This window comes from Mus musculus, chromosome 8 (assembly GCF_000001635.26).
Source record: "Mus musculus strain C57BL/6J chromosome 8, GRCm38.p6 C57BL/6J".
Taxonomy (NCBI): Eukaryota; Metazoa; Chordata; class Mammalia; order Rodentia; family Muridae; genus Mus; species Mus musculus.
In genome coordinates, this window is record NC_000074.6 from 12600759 (window position 1) to 12622885 (window position 22127).

Sequence of the window (22127 nt, forward strand, 5' to 3'; positions counted from 1 at the left end):
ATTTAGGTGTCAAAGGGTATGGGTTTTGCAGGGTTCTGTCTCATTTGTAAGTCACCACAGACTGGCATCCCTCACTCTAATCCCACCACATCCGGGTTATAGCTGTCTTCAAAAGGAGAAAGCCCTTTGGCTTCATCCATCTCCTCCCCACAACACCAAAACTAGTGAAAAATGTGGCCTTAGGACTCAGCTGTGCACAAGTGCCCACGGAGAGCTGTGGAGATACTCGACGCTCTTCTCTGGGTTAGTTGCATATAGTTAAAATTAAATTCACGTGCAAAAGCGAAGATACTAGTATCAGCCAACAAAGAGCAAGAGTTGGGCTGGCTGCAGTCAGTCAGCATGAAGTGTGCCTCTGTGGGTGGAAAGCCAGGACCTGACCGTACAGCACTCTCACAGGAGGCAGTGTCACAGTTATGCAAATGTGGTGGGCACTTACGGGCACAGCTACCCTGGATAGGAGCTGCAGCTGGAGCAGCCCCTGGTAACACACCACGGTCTGGGGAAGATGTTAAGAAAGATATTGAAAATCATCATTGAAATTTGCCTCATGGAGGATTTTTTTCACTCAGCATGGAAGGCAACCTCTGCAGTTGGATACAGCGTCCAGCAGAGTCTACTACACAGGTTAGGGTTCAACATAGTCCAAGTGCTGGTTGTTTGCTTGTCACCAATACAGGTGTCGAAGTTCACAGAGACATTCATACCTCAGTTCTCCCAGTTTGTCAAGGTTCATAACCATCGATGGGTTTTATCTCCAGGGTGGATTTAAACCTTTTTTGCTACACAGTGTCCTTTATCTGTGGAGCTCCATCTTGCCCTGCATCTAGGAATGTAACCCCGCCACAGCCCCTATTTATTTATTTAGGCTAATGTTTTCTATCTGTCACCCTCTCTTCTGTAGCACATTCAAGGTGTAGTTTTTTAGGTAATGCATAGGACCCTTTGGCTTGCAATAGGAATATCCAGACCATGTCTGTTTAATGTGATTGCATTCCAGATGTGTTTCTTCCGACGGCTTGTCATTTGTGCCACACACCGGAATTTTCCCTTCGTTCATCTCATTCTGATCAGGCAAACATTTTCTTCTGTTTCCCTGCGTCACATTGTGAGACTATAATATGCATCCCTGACTCACTGTGATCTAACACAACCTTCAAAATACTGATGAAATATATAATTAACAATGTAACGAAGGATATGTGCAAAGTGGAATAACCTGCCTCAGTTTCTCATAGTTTAGTGATGCATATATTTTTAAGTGCCAAAAATAGCAGTTTGTGCACTTGCTAGACACATAGATCTGTCCACAGGCCTTCATTTGCCTTCAAGTCTAACACACACACTCAATATGTATGCACAGCTGCCAACCAGAGGCCCCCATTAGCGTTCAGTGTGGTCCACCAGAAAATTCTCAGAGTTCTAGGTGTCTGAGAGTGTTTGCTTTATCTTCACTTTCTGAGTAATGTGTCCACTGGGTGGAATCTGCAGTGGTTCCCATCACAACCAGAATCCCAGGGTTTCCCTCACACACTATGCTGTCACAGCCAAGTTAGACCACTTTGAAAATTCAGTAGGGGGGCTGGCGAGATGGCTCAGCGGGTAAGAGCACTGACTGCTCTTCCGAAGGTCCTGAGATCAAATCCCAGCAACCACATGGTGGCTCACAACCACCCATAATGAGATCGGATGCCCTCTTCTGGAGTGTCTAAAGTCAGCTACAGTGTACTTACATATACAGTAATAAATCTTTGGGCAGAAGCAAGCAGGGACCAAGCAAGTGGAGTTACCGGAGTGAGCGGGGCTGACCAGAGCGAGCAGAGGTCCTAAAAATTCCATTCCTAACAACCATCTGTCCAGCTACAGTGTACTCACATATGTAAAATAAATAAATAAATAATAAATAAATAAATAAATAAATAAATCCTGGAAAGAAGGAATGAAGGAAGGAAGGAAGGAAGGGAGGAAGGAAGGAAGGAAGGAAGGAAAAGAGAGAGGAAAGAAAGAAAGAAAATGCAGTAGGGGTCCTCTGCCCTTTGGCTCTGCATTTTCATCCCATCCCATTACCATGATGAGCCTGCTGTGCCTACTCTCCTCCCTCTGCATGGGTGCATGCCATATTTGGGGTTTGGCCTCTGGACTACTCATTTCTGCTCACCTTCACTCAGGATGACCACTAGGGACTCAGTAAATACCTTAAGAGGACGGATGGGTCGGGTGGCCGGAGTCAGTTCACACACTCTTTCTTTGGGGGATCTTGTCACCTGGAATCCTGAGTGTGAACAAGCTTGAATCACATTGCTGCTCCTGCCTGGGAAGTGCTGCTGCCCCTGAGCACCTGGCAAACCAGCAAAGCCTCAGGAGGTGTCCAGTGTCCAGCCAGCGTCAGTAAGTTTCTCTCCTGAGTGTTGCTCCTCATGGTTTGTCTTGGTAACATAGGTAGGTAGGTAGGTAGGTAGGTAGGTAGGTAGGTAGATAGATAGATAGATAGATAGATGGTAGATAGGTAGTGTCTTAGTCAGGGTTTCTATTCCTGCACAAACATCACGACCAAGAAGCAAGTTGGGGAGGAAAGGGTTTATTCGGCTTATACTTCCATGCTGCTGTTCATCACCAAAGGAAGTCAGGACTGGAACTCAAATAGGTCAGGGAGCAGGAGCTGATACAGAAGCCATGGAGGGATGTTCTTTACTGGCTTGCCTCACCTGGCTTGCTCAGCTTGCTCTCTTATAGAACCCAAGACTATCAGCCTAGAGATAGTCCCACCAACAAGGGGCCTTTCCCCCTTGGTCACTAATTGAGAAAATGCCTTACAGTTGTATCTCATGGAGGCATTTCCTCAACTGAAGCTCCTTTCTCTGTGATAACTCCAGCTGTGTCAAGTTGACACAAAACTAGCCAGTACAGGTAGATAGGTAGATAATAGATAAATACATAGTAGGTAAATAGATGATAGATAGATAGATAGATAGATAGATAGATAGATAGATAGATAGTAAATAGATGATAGATAGATAGATAGATAGATAGATGATAGTTAATAGATTGATAGATCATAAGATAGATAGGTAGATAGATAGACAGATAGATAGATGATAATTTTCTGCTTTCAGCAAAATAACTAGTCCATTACAAACCAGTTCACCATTCCAGAAATGGGACTCTATATTGACCCTAGTAGCTCAGATAGTATGGAAAATAATGAATGAAAGAAAAAAATGTTAAAAGGAAAACTCATGAGACCTGGCTATTTCATACCTAGGGGAAGAGCTAGGGGAGGGAAGAGGCTGAGATGGGGAGGGGTTGGAGTAGGGGAGGGGCTGAGGAAGAGACTCCCTCTTGTAAGTGATGTTCTTTTTTATCTGGCTCCCGTGAAGGGGAGTACTGAATTACTCCCTAAAGGGGAATAGATTTCCCCAGGGTCACTCACTGACTACGCACCTTGAGACTGTGAGGGCTGGAAGAAAGGCTAGACTTCTGTAGTGCTTGCTCAGTGCCCCAGGGGAAGGAGGAACCCTTATCAGAGCTGCTGCGGCCAAGCTCACAAGTGGGGGTGGGTGATTCAGAGTAGAGAAGGGTCCTGTTTGACTTGGTTTGTTGTGAATTTGCCATTGACTACATACATTTATCCCATAGGAATAGTAGAAGGCATCATGATGAAGCAGAGAAGAGTTTCTCCCTGCTCTGGTGCAAAACAAGTGATTCCCAGGTAGGTACCCCAGATCAAAGGGCACTGTGCAGTGTGTCAGTATTTTAGGTTTCTCCTTTAACTGTGTAGACAGATTTTAAGTGGCTCTTTTTAAAAGGCAACACAACAATTGGTTGAGAACTCTGAATTACAAAGCAAAGCACAGATACTGTTTGACTTACTTACAATGTGTTCCAACCTCCTCCAAACCACCCTTCATCAGGGAAAAAGCTCGCTCCTGCACAGCACAGCTGAACACCACAGGACACAGCACTCGCAGCTTATATATCAGAGTCCCATGGTCCCTGTGCCCCTAGAGAGTTGTGCTGTGTATTTCCAGCTAAAGAAAAATTCAAAGTCAATATATAGTTCTTGCTGAACAAGTATCATAAACTCAAAATCAACAGTATGTGTGCATTTACAAAGTATCTTCCTAATGACACACAGATACAATTGTGATTCCAGGGCTGAACTCCAACTCCTGCCAGCATAGCCTCAATGTTCATCATTGAAGGAAGTCAGGACAGGAACTCAAGCAGGGCAGAAGCCTGGAGGCAGGAGCTGATGGAGGGCTGCTGCATACTGGCTTGAGTCCAGAGCTTTCTCAGCTTGCTTTTTTAGAGAAACCCAGGACCATCAGCCTAGGAATGGCCCCATTTACAATGGGCTGAGCCCTCCCCCTTGATCACTAATTGAGAAAATGCCTTACAGTTGGATCTCATGGAGGTATTTCCTCAATGGAGGCTCCTCTCTTCTGATGACTCTAGCTTGTGTCAAGTTGAACAAAATTAGCCAGTACACCCACCTACCAATGTTTCCACCAGCTTATTTTTATATGTTAATTTTTAATTTTATTTTTAAAAGTATGGGTAACTATGCCTGCATGTATGTCTGCGAACCTATGAACGGTGTGTGTGTGTGTGTGTGTGTGTGTGTGTGTGTGTGTGTGTATGTGTGTGTGTGTGTGTGTGTGTGTGTGTGTGTGTGTGTGCCAATTCCCTTGGAACTGGAGTTACAAACTGTTGTAATCTGCCAACTGGATACTTGGAATCAAACCCAGGTCCTCTGCAAAAGTAACAATGTTTGTAACTTCTGAGCCATCTCTCCAGGCCCCTCCTCCACTAGTGTATATATATTTTAAATATCTTAATTTATTGTCTTATTAGTCCTAGTTAGGATACTATTGCTTTGATGAAATACCACCAAAAAAGCAACTTGGGGAGAAAAGGTTTTATCTGGCTTACACTTCCACATCACAGGCAATCACTGAAGGAAGTCAGGACAGGAGCTCAAACAAGACAGAAACCTGGAGGCAGGAGCTGATGCAGAGGCCATGAACGGGTGCTGCTTACTGGTTTGCTCCTCATGGCTTGCTCAGCCTGCTTTCTTAGAGAACCCAGGACCACCAACTCAGGGGTGGTGCCACCCACAATGGCCTGGGCCCTCCGCCATGGACCATTAAGGGAATGTCCCGCAGGCTCTCCTACAGACCCGTCTTATAAAGGCAACTTTCAGTTGAGATTCCCTCCTCTCAGAGATCTTCAGCTTCTGTCAACTTGACATCAAATTAACCAGCACACTTAATTTTAAAATGTAAAGTATTTTTAATTATATGTTTGTGTTCATCTGTGGGTTTGTGCACGTGAGTGCGGTACACACAGAATCCCCTGGAGCCGAAGTTACAGAAATCTGTGAGTTATCTGATTGGGGTGCTGAGAGCTGAACCCCAGTCCTCCCCAAGAGAGGTAGGTGTACATCTTAGCTACAGAACCATCTCTACAATCCTCTTTGTTCTGCTGCTACAGAAATTCCACGAAACAGTTACCATGTGTCAAACATGGCACTTGGGGTCTTCCGATCCGTGGTCAGAAGAAGCCCTCTGCCCTTGGTTGGAGTTTGAGCTTCACTTTCGGTGTCCAAGCAACCCAGCATCTCTAAGCAGTTGCTGTGCCCCACAGGGCCCCACTGCTCTCCTGGGACAGGGGTCATATCCACTGCACCAGATGTCTTCCTCATGTGTCTCCTGTCCTTAGAGCTCCTCCACAGCAGAAGTAGCCGCACTGCTTCCTATGGAAGAAGAATTTCATCTGGATCCCAAAGGCTAAAAGCATCAGACTGGCAGATGGTTTAAAGATCCATCGTGTCCAAAGTGGCTGACTACTCGTAAGAAGAGGTTTCTAGTTGAGGTTGCCGTGTCACACACTCCTCAGTTCTGTTACCGTCACAGGGATGGGGCTTCACAAAGGGTGGTTCTGCAGTCCTGTAACAACACCCCATACGCAAACATGGGCCTCAGGCACGTGGCTAGACAGGGTGTGTCTGGGAGGGGACATCAAGGCAGCCCCAGCCCCCTCACAGTGTGACCTACATGCCTAGCCGACTCAGTGACCTCTGAGCAGAGTTTGTCCTTCCTCAAAGCTAGAGGTGACAGCCGTGGCAGTGAGAACTGATGTAGACTGAGAAACAGAAGCAACACATTTAAAATATAATTGTTACAACTAGTAGGAAAACTGGTGGGTGGCTTGCCGACTGATGAGGCCAGCAAGTTCGACGTGGGGGACATGAACAGTCAGGCTGCAGACTCAAGAGAGAGTCTGAGCAACAGTCACAGAAAGGAAGACATCCCCTCTCCGAGGGCGACAGCCTTTCCCTCTGCTTCTCCATCTAGTATTTTGTTAACTTTGGGACATCTATATATAGTAGATATAGATAGATATAGATAGAGATAGAGATAGAGATAGAGATAGAGAGATAGAGATGATGATAGAGATAGAGAGATAGATATGGATGCTTTGAGCTAGCCATGCGGACACAGGAACCAGCTGGCCACAGCCCAGGTCACAAACAGGCACCTGAGAGAAGCCAGCCTCTGCTTCTGATTCAGGTGCTGCCCCTGTCCAGGATGTCAACCACTGTCCTGCACTGCCTCCTCGTGGATCCTCAGAAAACAGCAGCCACGGTACCAGTCATGGAGGTTGGATCTGACGGGAGGCCACTAGAGGGCCACTGCTCACCTGGTCCTCTGGGTCCCATGCTCCCACCTGAAGTCTCTTCATCCCTGACAGGAAGGATGGGGCCTCAGCACTCTTGCTCCTCAGTAGCCACCAAGGAACACCTGTTGCTTCACATCCTGGTTCCCTAGCCCCATCTCAATGCGTCTGCACCGAAGCCCACAGGGAGACAGAGCAGGCCACAGCTGACCCTGAGAGACCTTTAAGGACTTGTCTGGTTGGCAGATAGATGGACCTGGTTTGAGACCTTCACCATTCCATCCACAGAGAGATGCTTTCGTGGTGGGCGGGACCAGAACAACAGGGTCTTCGGGTACATCTATGGGGTCAAGACTGGGAGGAGTCACCAAGGGTGTTCCCCTGACACCATCCCTCCATCTCTGGACACAACAGCAGATGAAATCAGGAGAAGCGAGCCCAACATGGTCTTGAGGAAGGAAAATGGTTTGAAGAGGATGGGAGTGGGGCTGGAAGCAGAACAGGGAAGCTGGAAGGTAAGACCTAAGTGTCACACAGATGACCTATTTCACTGCCTGGGGGAGAATGCCCCCTCATTACAGGACAAAACCTGACAGGGGCTGTGGGACAGCCCCATGCTGGACACCAAGGCTTTCATGACATTCTCAGTGTGTCTACTCACTCCTGGGGGTGGGGGAGGAGACACCTGGACTCAGAACTCAGAACCTTCAACAGGACAACTGGACACCTGGGCAGGGTCATGGTGATTGGGTTCTCCCAGGGTAGCCTGACCTGAGGACTATCTCAGAGGGAAATGGCTAGTTCTGGTCTCATCCTGCCTGCCTGTGACCTTGGGGGTCTCTCTGCTGGGTGCACAGAGCTGAGATAGCTCTGAGGTTTTGCCCTTTGGAAACATAGTGAACTAGCTGCCAGTTTCAGGGGTGCAGGTGGAGGAGGCTAGACTCCCTATCACTTGGACAAAGGCTCCCTGATGCAGAGGACATCAGAGAGTTCTCTCTCTGAGACATCCTTAACAATTGGAAGTCACAGTCTCACTTCCTGAGCCACAGATGTGGATGGATGATGGCGGGGGGCATGCTCACAAGTATGCTGGGCTGAGCTGGGCACAAAGCCGAGGGGAGCCAGGTGCTCCAAGAGCAACTTGGCACGAGCTGCAAGTGACCTCCATGGTGAAGTGGTGGCAGAGTCTGCAAGGTCAACCTAGGGTCCTTCTACACTAAACATGTCTTCCTGGGGTAGGTACGTGCAAATGGCCCCTCATGCCCGCTGCACTCCCAATACTTTCAGTGGTCCCTGCAGCCTGGCTCTGGGTGTCGGATGAAGCCAATAGCTGATGTCCTTGCACCGTTTAGTGGCAGACGGAGCAGCCATGCAGTGGGCTCCAGGGTCACATGGTACTTCTGCGTCTTTGTCACACCACAGGTATATGACGACAGCAACCTCTTGTCCTGGTAACTCATGAAATCTTCCAGCCTCTAAAACCCCATGTTGCAAGCCTTCCCTTATTCTGCCCCTGCCCGTGTCTCCTCCCATTGCACACCCTGGTGACTCAGGCCCCATTCTGCTACCTTCCCCACGTCACTGAGCACATGTAGTCACACGAGGACCTTCACACACTTTCCACGGCTTCCATCAGAACCTGATCTCTCACGAGTTGGGTGCGGCACACTGTTGCCTCCCCTAAGACGGGGACTTGGATTTGAGGTTTGGGCAGTTTCTGTCGCCTTCAGGTCAGTGGCTAAAAGTCTGTAACTCTGAGGATCTTAACATGCAAAGTGAAAACAAACAAACAAAAAAAAAAGAATCGCAAATCATAGTAGACCCTTGCTGATGTGCAGTCACAAAGGCTGCTTTCCCCAGGCTTGTCAGCTTAGATGCTTGTTAATGTGTTAAAGATAGGTTGCACAAACACAGCTCTGGCTGGTGCTGCAGGAAGGGGACGCCTAAGAGGAGAATGCAGATTTTCTGTTGCTTCCTGGTCCCACAGACCTCCCCATGCTGCAGGGACTCTACCCTGCCCCCGCCTGCGCATGGACCTCCAGAGACTGGCACTGGCAGCAGAGTTCATAGAAACTGCCTCTTCTACTTTCATTCTTCCTCCTTAGGGTCCATTAGTCTGAGCACCATCCTTCTCAGGAGGGTCCGCTCTGGGCATCACTCATCAGCTTGGCCCCCAAGCTCCTCAGAGTGAACAATTCCACTCCTCTTCAGACAGGAAAAAGGCCCATGGCAACAGGTTTTAGCTTGGAGTTAAAGAAAAGGGCTACTGCTTAAAACATGCTCTCCTTAACCGAGTCACCCTGCGCACTGCTGCCATACGGGAGGTATCCATGGGGATGAGACCCCAGGAGCCGTGAGGCGCATCTTCATCCACAGAACCTGCACCTCCCCTCTCCAACATTCAATACTCGATGGGGGTATTGACACAGCGCTTTGAGTCCTTGTTCTATTTTTAAACGCTTGATTTGTGCCTTTTCAGTTGGATCTTATTCAGCTAAAACTGTACTGTGTGCTCAGCTGAGGAAGGGTAAACATCCCAGGGCTGGGGCAATGTGTTTGCACAGACCTCAATTACAAAATTAACAGGGCAGATTGCACTGTCTGTTGAGCCGAAGAGATGACAATAAAAACCTCTAATGAAGGGAGACACGAGAAATAAGACCTAAGGACAAATACTCAAAAGAATGGCTTGTTTATTTATCAAATTCGATTTACTAGCCAGCTGTGTGACTCCAGTTCAGAACCCACTAGAGAGAAGGGCCTCACTCCACTGCAGCAAAGTCCCAGCCTTGGTCAAAGCAGGAGGGAAAGGGAAGGGAGAGCGAGGCAGTGACCGGATGAGGGCTGAGTCATACTGGCCCAGTGCAGAGCTTCACATATGATCTAACATTACTGGACAGGTCTGCCTGTATTCTTGGGGTCACAGGATTGAAGGGAGCAGGAATGAGGCTTATTTTCTCTGATGCACTGAGGTTAGGAAGCCCCATCCAGAACGCCTCTCAGACTGGACCCTATGAAGTAATGGAGGAAAGCAGGTCAGGCAGGATTGGAAGGTACCCAGGAGCCTGACTCCCTACAAAGGGGAGGATTGCAGGTTCAGTCCCACTGCAGAGCCAGTGGCATGATGGGAGCCAGTGCCTTTGTCCTGGGCCCCTAGCTTCAGGCTGCTCCATCCTGGCATCTCAGGAGGACCCAACTGAAATAAGTGGATGCTCTATAGCCCTTCAGACCAGGCATCCCCATGGTCCTCTATGCTTGCCCTTCCTGAAGCATCCGATCAGAGATCCTGGGGAACCTGGTCAGATTCTCCAACTCTCCCAGACTCAACAGCCTTTGAGAGGGAGGCTGAGTGCATTGTCTGTAGACATAACGAATATGGTCTCCGAGCCTCAAGACCACAGCCTATGGAGCCATAGAGCAACAGACAAGGCATAAGCTTGGCAAGGGAGGAGCTTTGCTACTTGGGTAGCTGTGCTACTTGGGGCTTATCCAGTCCTTTCCCAACCTCTAGCTCTTCCTCCAGTCTGACTCCACAAATACAGTAACACAGGGTGGACTGAAGCCCAAAAAGATTCTCCTGTGCACAAAGGAAAAGAAATGAATACCAGGTCCGCCACCTCCTGTGACTGTTTAGCCCTGCTCAGACGGAGTGGACACATGCACATGTATGGGGCCAGGGACATGGGGCAAAACGAGCAACATCATACCAGGTACCTTTGGAAAATGGGCATTGAGACAGTGTGGAGGGGAGCTGATTGGAGAGGTGGCAATCTTGTATGTGGGCACTCTCCTGCTGCACCTGGTGACAAGGAATGCCACCATGCGTGACTTCAAAGTCTGACCGTTTAGGCTCTCATTCTCAGTGCTTAAGCCAGGATGATGAGCCGCTGAAGTCTGGTGTCACAGATGAGAAGAAAACAAGGTCTGAGGTGACAATGTGTTCCTGGATGCTTTGTGAAGTGCATTCCCACCTGCACACATCAGAGCTCAAAAGTGTCCCATAACCAGCTCCCCAGGGCGTCCTCAGTGCACACCCACCGGTCTCATCCGCACAGGTCAGGTTCTGCTCAGAGGTGACACCAGGCTAGAAGATAGCTGAGTATCTCTCAGCACCAAGCCTACACTGAGAACAACTCATTCTCACTCAGTCTAGTAGAGACGGTATCGAGCAGATCAATGCTAGTGCACAGGAGGGTATTAGAGATATGTGCAGATGTCATATCCAGCACTCTTCTGCAGGGTCTACTATGAACCCTTAGGCCCCAGATAAATTCAGAGTCCTGCTGACAGAGGAGGAAGGGATCGGGAAGGCAGGTGGCAGGCCTCTCCCAGTGAGACTTCTCCTATACCCTCAACTTCACCAAGAAAAAGGTAAGAACAAACTTCGAAAGGAGAACTGTTGCTCTCAGAATGGCCCTTGTCTGTCCACTCTACCCATGGCAAACAAGCCACAGTGCTGTGAGAACCCATGGTGGCACAAGCCACAAATGCTGGCCACCTGTTGCCTACCTACAGTTATCCAGTGGCCATCAAATAAAACATAACAAGAGACGGAAGACAGGAAATTGTACTATTTAACCTAACGAAAACATTACCAATTAAATATAAAATGGATGAGCAACACCTTGCCTGAGAAGGCAGTCCCACACTCCTGGCCCCAGTGCCGGGCCCAGCCCCAAGCTCAGCAGGGACTGTTGGCAAGGGCGGTTATAGTCTGCTCGAACTTAGGAAAATCTTGATGGGTCACACCCCCCTCCCAGGACAAGCAGATAAATTCTGCATCCCAAGAACATGGGGGACCCCATATACTACCCCTCAAAGAGCCCAGGGCTGGAACTCAGGCTAGCAGGTAACTGACTTTCACACCAACTGCACGGGCACCACAGCTGTAGGCTTTGATGTGCTCTTCCCCAGTGACACATAGTGGGTACCACCACCAAAACTTCCCTCATCTCTCTGGCAATCTGCATCCCACCTGTCCCCCAAGGAGCTTCTCGGGTGATGTCAGGCTCAGGCTACACAGCACAGGGAGGGTACCACATGCTTCTAGATATCCTCGGCCCGAGATGTCTGCCCCTGTGGGACAGACTCAGAACCCCCAAACTTACTGATTTTAAAGATGTAAAGCTGGGGCTGGCGCTCAGCTGCAGTGCTAGCTCCAGGGAGGCCCAGACAGAAAGCACAGCATGGAGTTTGAGGCTGAGCACAGGAAAGGGCTCTCACAAGAACTGAAACTCCCAAAGGGCAAAGATAACATTTTAAGATAACATTTTAACATTTTAGCAGCGGCATTTCTTCCTTAGAATGAGTTTATCAAGAGCTGTGCCTGAAGAGGCTTTCCTGCTCCCAATTCACTTGGCTTATTAACACTGCAGTGCAGGAGGTGAACTGACACCTCGGGCCAGTGGGTTTTAACACTGGGTTCCTGCGATGGTGATGCCTGGGATCCCCAGCAGGACCTCAGAAGGAGAAGAACGAACTGAGACCTGCCTCAGCTGCCGATACCCCACCCACACCGCCAGCTCTGCCGGGCCTGCGCTGAAATTGGACCATTAATATACCTACGCTCTGGGGTAAATGTGCTAAACTATACATTTTGACAAGTAGTAGCAGCTACCAAAACTCACTGCCTTGAACGTTTTGAACGAGTTTTAAAATTGCATTTCTGTATTCCTTAAGTGTTTAAGATTAAAAAAAAAAAAGGCAGAAATACACATCATCCTTATCAACAAAAATCAGAGGATTTTGTTTCCCGAAATCCATTTTGAGAATGTTTTCTCATAGATGCGTGTCTGTCTTTTGAGAGGTGTTTTCTTCCTCTTTCTCTGTCAAACCATCACTTTTGGCATCTACCCAGGGGAGGGGGATATAGCGTTTCCATGTTTTTCAAAATATCTACCCAGGGGCTTACTCACGGTGCCATCTGCCACCACACTTGAGATTGACAGATTCTTTTCTTTCCATACTTACGTTCTGTGAGATGAAACACCCGTGCACAGCTGCCTCCCTGCCAGGCCACCATGAGGTCGCTGGCAGACCTGTTGTGTGCACACCCACTCGGAGCTGCATCTCCCTCACTGTACAGTGAAGGCCTGTGTTCTTGCAGATCCTAGAGAGCAATGGTCCTTGGGAAAACCCCTGGTAGTGCACAGTCAGGCCTGGGCCAGCCAGCCTCTCCCCACTCCTTGCCCCAAGGTTGCCACTCAAGAGCCCCACCCAAATGTGGGGCTTTTATTGAGGACTAACCCTAGAGCAGCTGGGGGGACACTGCTCACCATGGTCAAATGACACTGGACATTTCTTCTGGAAATAAATCACACACCTGAATTTCTGGAAGGTCTTGCAGTAGGGAAACTTGCTGCAAAGTTCTGAATTTACGATTTTTTTTGGGGGGGGGGTCTCATGTAACCCAAAGTTTTCACACTCCCTGTATGACAAAGGGTGACCTCAAATTCCTGGTCCTCCAGCCCCTACGCACCAACTGCTGAGGGCACAGGCACGTGCTTCCACATCCAGTTTTGCATTTCTAAAGTTTTAAGGTAAAGTTAAATCAAAGCTATGTACTAAGAACTCCCAGCCTTCAGCGTGGACTCACTAGTAGGATACCAAGACTTTCCAGTGCCCTGGAACTTTAAACAGAGCTGGATGCATGTGCAGTCAGCTGGTGGGAGGGACCAGCGTGCAGTAACGCTTGTGCTCCATCAATACTCCAATCCGAATATGGGCTTTACAAATTATAAACCGCTACCACACCCCAGCACAGCCCACCAAATTCCCTCACTTCCCACCCACAAACCCAGCAAGCAGTTTCTCCAGACTATTCAGAAACCACATGAAACATCTGAAAGATAATGGTTTTTAATTCTCTAAGTTTTCACTTATGCAACATAAAAAAGGCATAATTATGTGACTGGATAAGACATTTTTACAAAAAAAACCAAAACCCAGTCCCCTCCGTCATCTGGTCAGTAGTATATAAATATTTACAGTGAAAAAATAGGCAAGGAGAAGGGAAACCTTCACAATCCAAGCTGATTTCTTCCTAACACTTATCAGAACTTTGAAAATAAGACAGTCTCAGCCTTGCCTGGTTCAGCCAGCGGCCTGCGGCCAGGCAGGCTGAGGACACCTCCCTCCACGGCTCCCACTCTTTGAAATGTTTGACATGTTATCTGAAACAGTAAAGCAAATATAAAAATGTAAACTTCGGGAGGGAGAGAGGACAGTGTGTGGAGATGACGCGTGGGTAGTGATGACCTCACGCAGGTGAGGGTTACAAACACTGAAGCCAGAGTAAAACAGCCTGTGGACTTTCTTAGACATGTTTCAATTTTAGTGTCATCATGATAACAAAAACTGTCTCACAGAGAATGCTAAAAAACAGCAGTGACATTACTCTTAATTTATGGTCTAGTTTTTTTGTGGCAAGAAACAGTTTGTTGTTGTTGAAATATAAATTACACGGTGGAAATAAGATGTCCCAGCACATCACAGTGTCTTTCGACTACGGAGACTACATGGTAGGTAAGTGGCCTGTTGAACTCAGCAGCGTTACAGACACGCAAGTCCAGTGGATAACAAGACTTCTTCCAGCAGACACAGTGCTGAACACTGGGGCCTGTGTGTAGACAGGGGGCACCTGCAGCTCACAGCTGCTTGAGGGGCCAGGCTTGAGTAAGCATGTACTAACCCAAGCCAGCCTCACGTGTGGGAACTGCGCCGCCCCCTACTGCCCAGAGAGACCCGGAGCCTGGGTTCTCTGGCTTTGTAATGTTCGTTGAAGTCCAATCTGAAGCTGAGAAACTGGAGACTTTCATCAGAGCTGGTCGTGAGTAACACCAGAAACTGCTGCACCACACCCTAGGATGAAAGCACAGGACTGGGTCAGAACACACAGGCCCTCCTGAAGCACCGGCACCAACAGGCCTCCAACGGGAACTGAGCAGGGGCCCAGGTTTTCACGGCGCCTGGGCCGCACTCATCAGAGAGGCCGTCTGTACAGTTAGACAAGCAATGATATGTTCTGTGTTCTGTATCAGAGCGACTGACCACCTGGCCTCCTCTGCACTCACACCAGACAGAAATAGGCAGTTGCGGATGCTACGCGCCCTACTCTGTGGTGAAGAGAAATCAGGGCTCCACTGCTCATCTTTCAGCTCACGGGCTGAAACGCATGCTCAGTCATTACTCTAGAGGGGAGCAGACTCAAGCTAAACCCACTGGACTCCATGCCACCGTGAAGAGCAGCCTTCCTGTAAGATGCAAATCTGATAGGCTGTGGTTTAGTAAAGTACTGCGACCATTCATGGCTTATCTCTCCAACAAGCCCGCACACTGCCTGCACTATCTGGCAATGGTGCTCTGAAGAGCATGACAAGTCACAGGTCCTCAGTGCCACTTTCCCAGCTGTACAGCTGCCCTGAAGAGTGCCCAGCACAAGGGTGAAGCCGGAGGGGGAGCACCCCCAAGTGCTCCATCCCAAGTGCTGCTCATACAGCAAGGATGTGGGGCCACATTTCCCATCCTCTGGAAGCAAGCACGGGTCCCGGAAGAGGACAGACACCACGTCTCATACCTATACTCACCTGGTAGAAGTGCGTCAATATTCGCAACTGTGAGCACATTTTTGGTATGGAGTCCTGGAATTCTCGGATCCTCTTGTTCTCCTCCTCTTCCTCTGCCGCAGTCACTCCCCACTGGCCCTGGTTAGTGAGAAGCAGCAAGTTCAACTGCTGGATGCTTCCCTGCTTCAGCACGGCAGCACTGTGCGTCACGCACTGTAGTGCAGAGGCCTCACGTCCCCCACATGCCCTCATTCAGACAATGGGCATGGAAGGAACTTGTCAGTTCTGAGAGCTGGCACGCTGACTATAGTGAGAACGCCAGACAATCTGCCTTGGAAAGAAGCATCTACTCTCATTCTAAAAGGTCACTTTCAGCCAGACACACATGTAGCCCACACCCATAATCCCATCTGAGGCATGAGAATGGTTGAGGCCAGACTGGGCTACACACAGTGAGATCGTATCTTAACTATTCCCTCTCCCCTCAAAATAGATTTTTCAGTAACACCATTGTTCAGCCAGCCTGAATGGGAGTTACTGAGTTCTCTTCTCATGAGTGAATACGGTAAGTTCCATCTACTAGCTCTTCTGATCGGAGCCTTGGCACTCCTGGCATAGACTCTGGGCTTGGGAACTGCACTGTGCTAGGGCTCTCGCTTGCGCGCTTTATGAGTTGCCCACTGGCACTTAGAACTGAGACTGCTCTTTCTGAATCTCACTGGCCTCAGGTGCCCTACAGTGGCCGTGGCCCTGCTCTAAGTTGGAGCTGTAGCCAGGCAGCATGGGAGGGTTCCAGCGGGGCCAACTGTCCTTTCAGCAGCTCCCTTCCCCTTAGCACATCCTCTGCAGCCATGCTGAGCAGCTACAGACTGTCTGTCTCCTTTACAGACAGCACTCTACCTCCATACACTCCATGCTGGGTCTTTCCCATTGCTTTACATGTGCAAGTTCACCTCTTATTAGCCCTTAGCTAATAGTTTAGGCTATCAGCTTATTTACCCACTCTCTCCAGCAACCCAGGCCTGGCTCCTGAGGTCTCCGAGAACAAGGGCTGTGCCAGGAAATGGGCCAGAGACAATCCTATGATATTTAATAAGAATCTGGTTCCATTTGCCACCACTGTGAGACCTTGAATGAAGTTGAATTTAAAGATAATGAACTATTCATTAGAAAGGAGTGTGGACAAGCTTCAAGTCTTTGACAAGAAAGTGCAGTCAACACAGCAGCTGCAGGGATCAGCACCCTGAGAGAGCGACCTGGCCGTCCACACTGGGACTTGAGGACGTGTTTCCCCAGGGTCAGCACACACAAGCTCACAGAACTGTGGTCCACGGTGGCAAGGCTGCCCCTCTGAATGGTGGCGCTGTCTGTGTGCTACTGGTCTTGAAAGTATGAAAGACACAGAAGGGAGGAATGGTGGAGAGCAGCTGAGGTCAGGCACTGTGTGGCAGGGTCGAGGCCCCAGAGAGCAGCAAGGCCTCAGAGGCCACTGTGAGGAGCTTGAAGATAAAGCATAAGCTGTAGTAGAGACCTAGGAGTGTTGGGGATGCCAGGATCACAGGGTATGTGCCAGAAGAGCTACAGGCATGCAGTGGCGCTGGACCAAGTTTGAAGGGGAAGCTTAAGGGCTGAAGGAATGGGGCTGTCTGAAGCTTTGGAGCCCAGCCAGTTTCATCACGAGGCCCAAATGCTGGACATGGGACTGCAGGATTTGGTTTTAGCCACATTGGATTTGGGGTTTTGGTTTGATTATTCCTTGGTATGCCCTTGATTGTTTCATTTTGGAATGTTTATTCTGTGCCATTATATGCTAGAAGTATGGAAGTTCGTTTTGATCTTACGGGGGCTCACAGTTCAGAATCTCTGAACTTCTAAAATGTTGGAAATCTTCGAGACTGCAGAAAGGTTTAGAATTGGACTGCACTTTCACTATGAGACAAGACAAGACTTTGGAGAGAAGGGTGTAAAAGGTGCTGGTGAATGTTATGTCAGACTGACGCAAGCATTGCGTGTCATCGGAGAGAAGGGAGCCTCAACCGAGAAGACGCCTCCTAAGATTGTGCTGTAGTCAAGCCTGCGGTGATTTTCTCAGTCAGAAACTGATGGGAGCAGGCCCAGCCCACTGCGGATGGTTCCATCCCTGGGCTGGCGGTCCTGGGTTCTATAAGAAAGCAGGCTGAGCAAGCCATGAGAAGTACTCCTGTAAGCAGCACCCCTCCATGGCCCCTGCATCAGCTCCTTCCTCCCAGTTCCTGCCCTCTCTGAATTCCTTTGGTGACACACAGTGATGTGGAAGTGTAAGCCAGATACACCTCCAATTTGCTTTTGGTCACAGCAACAGTCACCCTAACTATGACAGAAAGGTGTGCCTTAAAATAATATATCCGTGTGTCAGGTAGACAAAGCGGGGAGTTGCAATGAGTAGCTTCAGTTATCAGATTGACAATATGTGTAATCACCTGGGAAGAGTGTCAACAAAGACTTGCCTCGATTAGGCTGGTGCACAGGCAAGCCTGTGAGGGATTTTCTAGCCTTTATTCCCTGAGGTGGAAGGACACACTCTGGCTGTGAACAGCACTTTCTATCTGCTGGGTCCTGGCTGATGCAAAGGAAAAACTGCATTGAGCCCTGGACACATGCGTTCTTTGCTCCCTCAAGCTCCTGTCACTGTGACCTCGCTACTGCAGAAAGGAAGCTGGAACTGTGAGCTGAAGCAAACCCTCTCCCCTAAGTTGCTTTCGCTAGGGTATTTTGTCCCACAATTGGAAAGAAAACGTAACAACATCAGGACCCCAGGGGACGGCCCAGGAGCCCTGCTGGAACCAGCCGTCCCCGTTTCTTTCTTTCTTTTTTTTTTTAATTAGGTATTTTCCTCATTTACATTTCCAATGCTATCCCAAAAGTCCCCCATACCCTCTCCCCCATTCCCCTACCCACCCACTCTCACTTTTTGGCCCTGGCGTTCCCCTGTACTGGGGCATATAAAGTTTGCAAGTCCAATGGGCCTCTCTTTCCAGTGATGGCCGACTAGGCCATCTTTTGATACATATGCAGCTAGAGTCAAGAGCTCCGGGGTACTGGTTAGTTCATAATGTTGTTCCACCTATAGGGTTGCAGTTCCCTTTAGCTCCTTGGGTACTTTTTCTAGCTCCTCCATTGGGAGCCCTGTGATTCATCCACTAGCTGACTGTGAGCATCCACTTATGTGTTTGCTAGGCCCCGGCGTAGTCTCACTAGAGACAGCTATATATGGGTCCTATCAGCACAATCTTGCTAGTGTATGCAATGGTGTCAGCATTTGGAGGCTGATTATGGGATGGATCCCTGGATATGGCAGTCTCTAGATGGTCCATCCTTTTGTCTTAGCTCCAAACTTTGTCTCTATAACTCCTTCCATGGGTGTTTTGTTCCCAATTCTAAGAAGTGGCAAAGTGTCCATACTTTGGTCTTCATTCTTCTTGAGATTCATGTGATGTGCAGGCTACATTGGTTTTTTAGTGGCATTTCTTTTAAACTTTCATCCCAATTGTACTGATAGAAAGTAAATAGATTGTTGCATATTTGGTTTACAGGAATCCAAACAAACTCACTTATACATCCTAATAATTCACCTCAAGGTTATTTTGGATTTTACCAACAACCAACTTTTGCAAAAGAACCTGCTTCCTCTGTCCGACCCCATGCTCACATGGCGGGACCCACAGTCTCACTCTCATTGTGGGAGAGGCTCTCAGCATTTCAGCATAAGCAGACCTGCCATACAGCTCTTTAAATGTGAGTTATAACTATTTTATTAGACCAATACAAAGAGTTCTGTATTTTTAAAAATAGAACTTATTTATTTTATGTACACTGCAGCTGTCAGACACACCAGAAGAGGGCATTGGATCCCATTACAGATGGTTGTGAGCCACCAAGTGCTTGCTGGGAATAGAACTAAGGACCTCTGAAGAGCAGACAGTGCCCTTAACCTCTGAGCCATCTCTCCAGCCCAAGTTCTGTATTCTTGAAATAACCTCAAACATTCTATAACATAGTTTCCATTACGTATTTAGTAAAAGTTTTGGAGTTTCACATCCATGTTCTGCTACATAGAGAGCAGCAGAAAAGTAGCCAGTTAATCTGAGAGACAGGATAATGTTGTAGAATCACGGTACACAGGACAGGGCTATGTGCATTCTGAACACACTTACCTGGTGGCATAGATTCTCAGGGAAGTAATACTAGTCACGGTATTTTTCAATTACAGCTGGTACTGAATAGGGGCGTGTACATAAGTGTGGGCGGCAAAGGCAGCAGGAACTAAGTATGCTAATGCTAAAACGAGGAGTGTCAATGTATAAAATGTATTTTTTAAGCTAAAAGAAGTAAAAGCCCTTCAATCCTAAATTTGAATTGGAAATATCATAATAACTGAAGGGTTTTGAGAAGAACAGTGGGAAGGGAGTGGAGAGGAGCCATGAATTGCAGAAGGAAGGCCTCTGGGACTGCCCCGCCTAAGAGCAATATGACAGAGCGCAGAAGCCAGCCTCTACCGCACTGCACTCACGATGCTCAAGCCCTTTCCGAGCCGGCTCCACCTCTCACAGATGCAGTGGGCCCACACCTGAATGACTGCTGCACATTATTTTACCTTTTGCATTTAAATTTTGCAGGCGGTTCAGCTTTATAGCTCTCCCCAGACAATCAAGCATCTCTGAATGAAACACGCCAGATGACCTGAACTTAGTGTATATCTGTGTCCCTTCTGCTGCTGACCGGTGACATCTGGTGAGACCACCAGTGTGCACACAACTGCCACCATGCTAGTATCAGAAGAGCAAATCTTATTTGTTTGGTTGTTTGGTTGTTAATAGACAGGGTCTCACTACACCTCTGGTTGACCTGGAACTCACTGTGTGGACTCTGAGATCCGCCTGCCTCTGCCTCCTGAGTGCTGGGATTAGAGGTGTGCGCCACCACGGCCTGCCTAGAACTACACACTCCTAAAGGCTGGTTTCAGTAGGCTATTATATATAGTTGAACAGCTTTCTGGAAGGGTGACACTCAGGTCACACTGAGTATCATGATTACTTTACAAGTCACATCACAGATGACAACTCTTACCACAGAGACGGTAAGTGACAGCTACAGCACAATCCTGTGTCTGTCAGTCTCACACAGGCTGCTGGGCATGGATCAGGAGATTATGTGTGTGCAAATCCCACGGCTCTTCAGAATTACCCACAAACCACTGCAGTCAAGAGCTATCCCAATAGCACCAAAAGGAGACACTCCTGCTCCTGCCTGTGATATGCTGCTAGGCCCCTCACACAGACACTGTTACAGGAACACTACTCAAAAGTAAAACTAACCTCACTGTGCCAACTACACGACTTGCCTTTCATTACCCCAAGACCAGGCACCTAGAAAGAGCAGAGACCCAGGCTAGCAAGAGCAAGAAACCCCACCAACAGCCTGATCTGTCTGATGGATCTTATTAATTCCAGGACATTGGGAACACACAGAAATGTTCTAAGGAAACCTAGCTCATGTGAGTCACTAAACAAGCCAGCTTCCCGGTAGTGACAGCAGCAGCCGACTCTGAGGCTGCGGTAGAGACCCTGGGATACCACCACTGCTGGGGTTCTGAAGCTTGGCGACAGCAGTGAGGTGAGCACTCAGTCTGACAGCGCGCACAGCTTCCTCCGACTCACAGTAGGCTGCATGCTGCCTCAGTGTGGAGATTCAGCAGAAACGCTACTGCCACCGCTCATGGCGACTGGCCAGCCACGAGAAAACAGGAGTTAAAAACGTACCTCAATTTCACGCTGTTTCTTTTTCTCTTCAAACTGCAGACGCCTCTGCAGCTCCTCCAGAGCTGCTCTGTACATCACGTCCTGGGCATTCTGAAGTTCAATGATTTGGTCAAACACGGCTCTCAGTTGGTTTAAAAGCACCTGAAAAATCAGCATTTTAAATGAACAGAGCCTCAGATGCTAGTGAGGCATCTCTGCTTAAATATTCGTGTGCTTTGGGGTTGCCTCCTCTAAAGCTCGGGGAGACTGGAAGAGTGTGTGTGACTCAGAAGCCCTAAGAGTGGGCTGTCCTTAAGTAACATCTACTGCAAGTGTGAACTGAGGACACAGACATGCTAATACCACATAGGTGCTTTGTGTGTGCCTAGACCTGTGTACACACCTCCAGAGCCACACAGCAACACAAAAATGGACAAGCTCCTCCTAGTCCTTGCTTTGTGTGGAGATACCATGATCAAGGCAGCTCTTGAAGAGCCTAATGGGGTTTGCTTACAGTTTCTGAGCGTTAGGCCATGTCTACCATAGTGGGAAGCAGACATGCATGGACTGGAGCAGTGCTGAGAGCTTTACATCTGATCCCCAAGCAGAAGGCAGAGGGAGGAGACTGGGCCTAGTACCAGCTTTTTGAAACATCAAAGCCCACTCCCAGTGACACATCTCCTTCAACAAGGCCACACCTCCTAATCCTTCCCAAACTGTTCCACTAACTGGGGACCAAGTCTCTGAACATATAAGCCATCCTCAGTCAAAGTCCTGCCCTGTCCTGCTGAGATGTCAAGCAGCAAAAATGACAGCTGAGCTAACTCTGCACCCACGTGAGACTGGAGCCTTTGCTGAGCAACTCTGCGAGCACACTAACCTAAGAACACAGGGACTCGTGCAAAGTGCACAGTGCAATAGGGCCTTTAGCCTGCACAGCAGCGCAGGGAGACAGAAGGCCTGATCAGGTGATGCCGCTGCATGCCACAAGCCATGTGGCTCATGATGAATGCAGTCTCAAGCAAGTGTCCTGATCTCTGTCAGAATTTATTTTATGAAACATTAGAAAACAAAGAAAGGAGACAGTCCTGTTTAAATTTTAATATGG

The 22127-nt window shown here is 48.5% G+C and overlaps 1 protein-coding gene across 3 annotated transcripts in view; it reads right to left on the reverse strand.

The window, feature by feature from the left end:
- Nucleotides 1-13518: 13518 nt before the first annotated feature.
- The window catches only part of Tubgcp3 (tubulin, gamma complex associated protein 3), a 58578-nt gene continuing 49969 nt past the window's right edge, over nt 13519-22127 (reverse strand). For all 3 annotated transcript variants that reach the window (XM_030243572.1, XM_006508801.3, NM_198031.1), the window contains 3 exons: nt 21041-21181; nt 15264-15380; nt 13519-14538 (listed from right to left, as the gene is read on the reverse strand). In XM_030243572.1, the coding sequence (XP_030099432.1) occupies nt 14380-14538; nt 15264-15380; nt 21041-21181 (417 nt within the window). In that variant the 3' untranslated portion in view covers nt 13519-14379. The remainder of the gene's footprint in view (nt 14539-15263; nt 15381-21040; nt 21182-22127) is intronic.